General features: G+C 37.6%; 1 protein-coding gene across 1 annotated transcript; it reads left to right on the top strand.

Annotated features, from left to right (window-relative positions):
• Positions 1-9: 9 nt before the first annotated feature.
• On the top strand, positions 10-5,338 carry TEX36 (testis expressed 36). The gene is made up of 4 exons (XM_009278119.1): positions 10-60; positions 860-991; positions 3,586-3,666; positions 4,980-5,338. The coding sequence occupies exons 1-4, from the start codon at positions 10-12 to the stop codon at positions 5,226-5,228; spliced, it is 513 nt and encodes a 170-aa protein (XP_009276394.1). The 3' UTR covers positions 5,229-5,338.
• Positions 5,339-8,978: the final 3,640 nt, after the last annotated feature.

Raw genomic sequence — 8,978 nt, 5'->3', positions numbered from 1 at the left:
CGCGGAGCCATGCCCCAGGGCAGGTGGACCAACCCCAGCGAGCAGCGCGCCGGCGCCTGGGTGAGGGCCGGGCGGGAGCCCCCGCGTCCCCGGGCGAGGGGCTCTTTTATCCTTAAACTCTCGAAAAAACGCCGTGCTGAGGGTGACTTTGTCCTTTAGCCAGGAACGAGGTTTCCCGTTCCTGATGTTTATGAGGAAAAAGTGCCCTAGGTATTCAGAGGAAGTGTGCTAAAGCAATCTCTGGCAGGATTTTTTTCCAGTTTTCCAGCAGTGCTGGAGATCTCTTATTTTATATTTAGCCCTAGCTGATTATCTTCTGAAAAATGCCAGTGGACGTTGCGTCAGTCCTCGCCCAGAGGAGAGGTGCCGCGGCCCCATCGGAGGCCCTGGGCTGGGATGTCTCGGCATCCCAGGGCCCTGCGACGCACGCCTGGCACAGGCTGTTCTTCAGTCTCTGAACCTGTGGGCCTAACGTTTTGCTGAGCTGTTCCCCAAAAGTTTTGTGCTTTCAAATCTACGGTCGTACAACAGCGGGAGCAGCGTGGGGGGGGAAAAGATGTTATTCCATAAGTGGTTTTGCTAGATGGATTATCGCTATATAAACAACTTTAGGAAAGTTCCTGGAGAAATAATAGTCTTGTCTGTTTTACTGACCTACATCGTAAGGTCTTTATGGTAGGGGTTGTGCTGTGTGTGGGAGGCTCCTGATTCTTCCAGAGGCCGCTAGGTGCTGCTGCAATCCAAATAATAAAAAATAAATGGGAAAATACAATTTTGCCCACATTTCTGGTCAGATTTATTTGGTTTTTTTCTTGTTGGCTTTTTTTTTAAATGGGTCACAATTTTCATTATTTTCTAGTTTGCTCATGTTGGAGCATGCCAGAGTCAACCTGAGTCAAGTACAAGCTCTGCACTAAAACAGGTCCAGAACTCAGGAGCAGCTCAGTATATTGAGGATAGATTGCCGCTAGCGTACAGAGCTCGGGAGCAGGTGAGTTACTGTGGCAATACAGTCAATTTACAGAGCTCCTTTTTGCAAGATATCACTCGCTAAGTTATAAGAATAGCATTTACGGTAGTTAGCAAAGCAGTCATAGCAGACTGGCAGTCTTCGTGCCTCAGGGAGTAAGATGATTGCTAGCTGTGCTAAGGAAGAAACATATTTCGCTGTTACTCAATTATAATTTTAGATGCTCTAGGACCTGCTGTAGTTACTGTTGATTTCAAGCATCAGTTACTTTTCCCTTTTATTAGCTAGTATAGTTGTTTGAGACACTTTTATGTGCCAGAATATATTATGATCGATCTCAGTCCAAAACCTGTGTGTAAAGCCCTATAAGAATGTTTAATTGAAATTTGATGATCTGTTTTGAATTGAATGTCAGAAATTCTGTATATTCAGGCAAAGGATTATTTTTTTGATCATTAAAAAGTTAGAAGCTTCCTATTTGAAACACTTCTAAGGCTTGCTTAAAAATGAGGAGATTTGGGACAATTTTGGCAAGAAACAAACTACAGTATTTTAAAAGCACGAGTATTTAAAATGTTATAATTTCATAAGCACATTTTTATGTCCTTATTTTATCATCACACTGAGCTTTGCTTTACCCACCCACTTTGTGCACAGAATATTTTCTATTTTCATTTTCTATAAGCATAGCAATTATATTGAGTTCATTTCACAGATTTTGCTATAATGAAGAGCAGAAATGGGCTAGGAAGGAATATTTAAAAGGAGAGCTTGGGGCTAGTGAAAAGAAAAGGAGAACATTATACTGTAACATGAGTATACATCATGTTGATATTGTGTATACCTCTCTGTGGAGCATCTGGCCTTAGCCACTGTTTGGAAAGGAGAACCAGGTTAGATGGACCGTTTATCAACACCAGTATGACTATTCACCTGATGTTTTATGCCTTGTATTTACCAGCCCTTCAGTGTTAAAAAGAATTAGTGGGATTCCTGTCTGTTACAAATCAAGAATTAAAATTAGGTCGGTGGTGAGAGTACGAAGATGCATTAAAGGCTAAAATGTGATGTCACAGGAACAATCTGTGGAAGTTTGTTTATGTGACATTTTTAAATAGTGCTAATAGAGTGTTGGAAGCTCACTGCATGTGAAGCTGGATGTCTCTAATCTCTTTGTATGAAGGAACTCACTGGCTGTCAGGTTAATTAATTTTCTCAGAAATATAGTACTGTTTAAGCTTATATTACCTCTTATTTCTTACTTCATGATAGTCCTATAATTATTCTGTAATAGATTTTTTTTTTAACCATTAGTTAATATGGGGAATCCTTCCAAGAGACGATATTCAATACTTACCATCTTGGTTTTCAATTTTCCTGCAGCATATAGGCACTAGTAATAAACACTGTTCCTAAAATGTTAAGGTTGGTGTGTGATTGCAGTAGGATATTTTAGTAAGTCTTACATTTTACTGACTTGGAAGGTGCTTATTTTTAAACACATATATGAGAATGTATCCATTGAATTTAGTTATGCATGTTACTACAGCCTGGTTGAATCTGTATGAGAAAACAAGTGAACGTGTGGCACGTACCTAAAAAAGGTACCAAATACCCTAAGATGTGATCATGCAGCTGACTCCATGCAGGCAAATTTTATATTTGGTGATTTTTCTTGCTGGATCAGGCCTCCAGTTACATTTATCTTTAGAACTGATCCAGATTCATTTGCTCTTGAAACATGTTTTTTAACTTGTGTTACATTAAAACTTGCTCTTCTGTTTGGAGGTGAATATCATAGTTGGAAGATGAAAGAGGTATTCCACGATGTTAAAAGTAAAAATTGCTAGAGCATTTACAGAAAAAACATGAAGTTCCCAACATTAAGCAGGAAAATAATGCTTGGGGAAGAACAGAGGCAATCTAATAGTCCAGAAGAGTTTTCTGTGTTTCAGTTTTTAGCTATTTTAATAATATTGCAATGATATATAATAAACACACTTTAAAAAAATTAAATATGTTAAATTACTTCTAAAATTGTTCTTTTGCAGTTTTCCTTTTCTAAAACTCTACTTTCATTTTAGAGACTGGATGAACATTATGTTAAAGAATGAGATTATAAATTAGTTATGCAATTAATATCTCTTCCACTTCCCCTGCAACAAGCAGTGTACATGACATTCAGTACATAAATCATAGATTAATTCAGTTTTGAGGTCCCTTTTGTAGTTCATTTTAATTAGCTTTAGGCTTACTAGTGAATCAAACAAGGCAATCCTGACATATATCTAGTATTTTGCTGCCTGCGGACAGAATGTATCATTTCTTATTTGAAAATTCACACTTTTCTATTAATCATATATATATTCAGCAAGTCAAGGGAACGTGAATCCTCCTGATGATTTTCTAAAAAAAAAAAAAATAAAATACAGAGGGTCCACATTGCCCTCTAAAATGATGTGCAGCTGAAGTTTTAACATACGAATATGACTTCTGTGTTAGAACATAGGCAGCTGTAATTTCAGCATTTGTCAGAATATAAGAACTAAGACTAGTAGACTCCAAACAAGGTATGTGAAAATCCATATTTTTTTGCTATAATTTCTTTTTTTCAGAGAGCAGTGAAGAACAATTTCCCATTTTCTTCTCATGACAACAGACACTGTCTACAGAATGTAGGAGAGTATTTTGATTTTGTAAGTACCTAGCACTGAGAAGAATCAAGCAAGCTCATATCTCTCAGTCTTCCAGAGATTCAACACAGTATCTTTTCTCTCCCCTGCAAAAATTATAGATGCTAAAAAATGTAAACAGCAAAGAAAAAACGCACTTTTTATTAGTATAGGGATGGGACTCCTCTGGGGCCGGCACAGGTATACAGCAGCACACATGGTCATTCAGAGTGGCAGAATTGAAGGGGAACAAAAACCCTATGATTTGGATCTCTGATGCTCTCCGGGCACCTTCTAGTGGTCCTGTTTTTTATGTCTTAACATGATTTTGTACCCAGTTATATGTCCTATTAGTCTGCTAAAAGTGATTGTCCTTGTGATGAACTTCTGTAGGGGTCTCAGCCACTCATAATTCATAGTCCCACATAATTGGTTCAGACTTCTCTTTATCATAAGTTTAACCAAAATCTGTAGGATACCCACAATGTATCTCCAGAATGTATTATTTTCCAGTCTACATCTCTTTATAATGTACCTGTTTAAATGTATGTTGCAGAAGCCACAACTTTGAATAGAATTTAAACTCGTTTGGGCTTTTCTGTATGTTCAACAGTTACATGTTTTTCTACTTTTCTTAGATTGTTGACATCTTTCTAGGCAGCAAAAGAAATAGTGCAGTTCACAAGATAATGAGTAGAGGAGGAAGCAGCAAATTGTGATATCGAAAGTTGGTTTGACTTTGGGCTCTCTTAGACCTAGATTTTTTGGTATTCATTATTCACTGAGTAACCTTCATTTCTGTGCACTTTGTGCAGTGTCTCATTGTTTTAGAGATACTGATCAACCATAATTCCAAATAAATTTCCTGCAAGCTATGGAGTGTGAAAATCAGGCTCTGTCTCTCTGTGTTTGGACACGGAAGGGATAGTTTTGAAGATTCAGATTTCATGGTCTGTCTCAGTTTCTTTATTGCAGTCCGAACATAAAATTATTAACCGATTTCTTTGGGTTACTCTGAAGATCAGTTTAGCCGAGTATAGCTAAATAGCTTTGAGTATACAGTATGCTACAGAAATGCAAAATATAAGTGATTTATTAGTACTAAGAGATGGAAGGTCAACAGATTTCCCATTATATATGCAACCAGAAATGTTCATACAGGCAAGTCTGACAATATTATTTTTAACTTGCTAAAGATCAGCCATGAGTTCTTGAAATTACTGTGGTAACAGCTTGGTTAACTTCCCAGTGGGGTAGTGACTGCTACAAGATTCATCTGTGAAACTGTGATTGTAAGTCATATGTTTACATGAATTTTTCTTTCATTTTTTTCCTAGGGTATGGGCCGGAGGAAGGTGGAACCAGAGAGGCGGCAACAGAACTCACAGAACTTCTTCCTATGGGCTCATGAATCAGTTCCTAGCAATGAGGATGGCTTAACCATTTATCAGACATCATTTGTGAAAGAACAAAATACTGAGAGCCCATTTTATAGGCGGTACCCAAAACACCACTCTGAAAAATGTTGCACTGACAAACCCGTTCCTGAGAGTGAAAAAAGCCTGCAGCCAAACAAGTCATCTTAATTATAAAAACACCTTTGTAGCACTGACTTATCATCATCAGAGCCTTTTCTCGAGATCTGAACTACTTGTTACTCAAATGGATGATGAAATAAACATTTGTGTAAAGTGAATGTGGTAGTACAGTTGAGAGTTCATTGAAATCAACAATCATATGTTACTCTGAAGACATACATTACTATGAAAATTTTAATGACGAGGAGCATTATAAGGAAAAGCATGTTTGTACATATTTTTGGAAATACCTCTATTAGGAGAACAGAGGTAGTGATTGTACTTGTGTTATTTGATACTGGTTGACCCTTATCTTGATACAAAAGCTCCTTCAACTTTAGAATCGGCGGTATGGCTGTACCTCAAGGAGCTGACAGCATCTGTGTTGACAGACGCATATAATGAAACTGCATCCTTGAGGGTTTGCCACAACAGGGAGCCAAAACTGCATGTTCAGGTAAGAGAGAAACTTTTCTGAAAGGTTTCATGGGTATGAAGGCAGGTTGCTAGCCATTAGAGAAACTAGATAAAAAAGAAGCTGTGTATTAGATTGCTGTGCGAAATGACTGTAATGTTTGGTTATAAAACAGCAGTTGTATAAGTAAAGAAAGAAAGGATGTTGTAAACAATGTTGGCATGCCTGTGCGTGCCCTCACAAAATGTGAGTGTACGTATGTATGTGTCATTCATGGCAGCGAGGGGGAAAAAAGTTCAAGCTGAAAGTGGAAGGCTGCACGAAGGTTTGAGTTTGAGGCGGACTGGATCTGAAAAGAACTCATGATTTTATAGTTACATGTCCCTAAGGAAGTGAATTCAGAATCAATCCTCCAAGTACTCTGCTCCCAGAATACTTACTGGCTTTAAGATATGGAAGGCATTAGAGTCAGACCTCCAAATAATGTGTTTTCCTCTTCTGGATCATTTCCATTAATATCAATAAAATAATAAACGAAACTGTGTCTTAAAATATACTGGAAATAAGCTTGTTGCTATGCGAAATAATGTTGACTAAAAAAATTTAAGAATAAGTTTATGGGATAATTTCCTTTGTTTACAAGATAAATGGAAAAATAAACCCTCAATCCTTAGACTTCCCTGCATTGTAAGAGATGCCTTGAAAATGAGCTATGTTAAGAAATGATTTCTGCCTCTCAGTGAACAGATACATCTTTTTGTATCAGCATGCAATGGTGACCTTTTTGTGTGCCATCAAAATAGATTGTATTAGAATATTTCCCCAAACGTGTAGCAATTTATTAGCACATGCTGAAATAATAAACTTTTTTTCTGTATGAATTTCCCCCTACTAAAGTTCTTGGGATACTGCACAATATGTAGAAATGCAAAACATCATTGAACAATGTAAAAACAGATAAAAGGCCAAGTAATATAGCGTTATTAAAAAGAATTATTTTTTCTCAAAGTAAAGACAGCCTGCCTGACAACTCTAGAGTCAGAATTTCCAGAGCTTTAGCCAACAATTTAATCTCCAAACTGATTCAAAACTAAAGTGTGTGCCAATCACATGGTAAATGTAGTACCCCATGCTGTTTGGCATACTCAAGAGGGCAATCTTGGACCTCCATCAGAAGGAAGAAACACATTCTTGCTACATTAGTAATGTTTATCTGTGGTTTAGCATTACAACTGGATATGGTGAAATAAATTGCTGTAGTTTGTTATGCCTTAAAACACCAATAGAAAGATTCCAGATTTCTTTTTTCCCCTCTTTTTTTTTCCCCTCACATTTTGACTCAAACATGAATTTTTTTTAAAAGTATCTGTGGATTAATGTATGTTCTCAATAATATTGTGATAAAGATTCCAGAGGAGAAACTGGAAAGGTCATGAAAACTCTATACAAATGGAAATACACTGTGCTGGATTGAATCAAACAGGTGATTCCCACATAACTCATGCTTTGGCTGTGTTTCTTGGGTAAATAACATGAGATACAATACACTGAATTTTGAAAGCCCCAGATAAATTCCAGAAAGTCATAGCCTTGCGTACGTTGGATAGAAACCATCAGTTTTGTTTAATCTTGTGATAATAATGTCTCTGAGAAGAAGGCCCTATTGAGTTAAAATTTTTTTTCAATATGGGGTTTTTTCCTTCTTGGGGTAACTCCCATAAAGGTTTCCTAGTCAGTGCAGGACAGTGTGCCCAGCTGGTAGTCAATTAGGATCAGATGGGTGCAGGTAGGCTCAGCAGAATGAGCATACTATGGGTTAACTCAGCCAACTACTACTCTGGAGAAGTAGAGGTTATGCTCTAGGTGGTGCTGATAAAGATGGATGTTTTTGTACGTTGTTTTATTAAAAAAAAAACAACAAAAAAACCAAGCAAGTTTTTTGCAAGATTTCCTTGAACAGTATTGTCAACAATTTGAACACAGCCAAAACCTCTTTACAGAAACAATAGGCTTCGTACTATAATCCCTTTGAGTAAGCAGCTATCGTTGCCCTCTGTTTTTTCTCCTGGGCCTACATCAATTTATGGACTGTCTATGCAGCTTTCTTAAGAAGTCTCTTTTGTGTTAATTTAAAAGTGTTTTCGCTATGTTAGCTAAATTCACAGAACTCAAGCAAAATTGATTACAAAAATTAAACCAAAGGAATGGGCAGATGGCTGCAAGGTCCTTTGGTTTAATGAGTTGACACTTACCAGCTGAAGCCAGCAACAGGCTAAGGTTGGTGATTAATATGGCTGAGCTGAAGAGTAGCAACTTTTGCCACTTAACTTTCAATGCCTTCATTGAAGACGGCTTGCTTCTCAGGTTGCATCAGCTCAGCTGCATTGGAATACAGTCTTATGCTTGTCTGCATGGTTATGCCCACTTGTTTAAAGTGTGGGTTTGTTGTTTGTTTTTTTTTTTCCTTTTTCTGCCCTGGTTGCTGATAACTAGATCTGAGAAAATGGTCTCACTCAAAGCTGCTGTCTCTTGAACCGTGTGGCCTCCTGGTAAGCTAGATGTCAGCTTTCCTTTTATAGCTGTTTCATTTATGAAATGTTGTGACCTATGAAATGCTTTTAATAGTCATTTTGACCCTGATAGACAAACTGTTGATGTTGTATGATAGCAGATTGGTTTTGGGACAATAGGAGGCAAGATTTAAATTTTGCCTTTTGTTTGCTTGGTGTCTAAAGAAGCTTAAAGAGATGCTTAAAGCCTGAACTGCCTGGCCTGTGGGGAGGGTTGGGTGGAAGGGGGAGTGCGGAGCTAGTAATTCAATGGGGATACAGCAGCTTGACTTCCAAGTCATCTGCTGCTAATCTAATCACCCTGTGTTCATAATCAAATCACCCGGTGCAGCTGAAATGTTGTTTCTTAGCATGTACTCTCAAGGTTAGTCTAAGTGAAGTAACTTGATATAAATGTTGCACTGAAGATGAGTCCTTTTCCTTCCCTGGGCTACGCAGTTACACAGTAGCAATACTGTTGGAGATCTGTCTAAACCCAAAACTGGTGCTGATTTATTTACAGTGATAGTTCAAGTGTGGGTAATATTAAACTTCTACAAATGTTCTTATACTGGTTTAACTTTTCTCTAGCTGAGCAAAATATTGGTATAACTGTGATAGTGCTAATGTTAAACTGAAAGTATAGGCCTGTATCTAATAGAAATGTTTATGTTGATACAGTCACCATGCTGATTGACAAGAAATAAAATTACTGAAATTAAATAGAAACTTTGGGTTAGGCATCTCTATTTTTAAAGCAGAGTCTGCAAACTTTATTATTCCCTAACCTCCCCT

The sequence above is a fragment of the Aptenodytes forsteri genome, unplaced genomic scaffold (genome assembly GCF_000699145.1).
Source record: "Aptenodytes forsteri isolate BGI_AS27 unplaced genomic scaffold, ASM69914v1 Scaffold15, whole genome shotgun sequence".
Taxonomy (NCBI): Eukaryota; Metazoa; Chordata; class Aves; order Sphenisciformes; family Spheniscidae; genus Aptenodytes; species Aptenodytes forsteri.
The sequence above is the reverse complement of the archived record's forward strand: the minus strand, read 5'-3'. Positions and strand labels throughout refer to the sequence as shown.

Bases quoted from the DNA above. Each gene is read 5' to 3' on its own strand.
- TEX36 (XM_009278119.1), top strand. From the start codon at position 10: ATGCCCCAGGGCAGGTGGACCAACCCCAGCGAGCAGCGCGCCGGCGCC. The intron at 992-3,585 runs GTGAGTTACTGT...TCTTTTTTTCAG, and splicing joins CGTACAGAGCTCGGGAGCAG to AGAGCAGTGAAGAACAATTT. The intron at 3,667-4,979 runs GTAAGTACCTAG...TTTTTTTCCTAG, and splicing joins TAGGAGAGTATTTTGATTTT to GGTATGGGCCGGAGGAAGGT.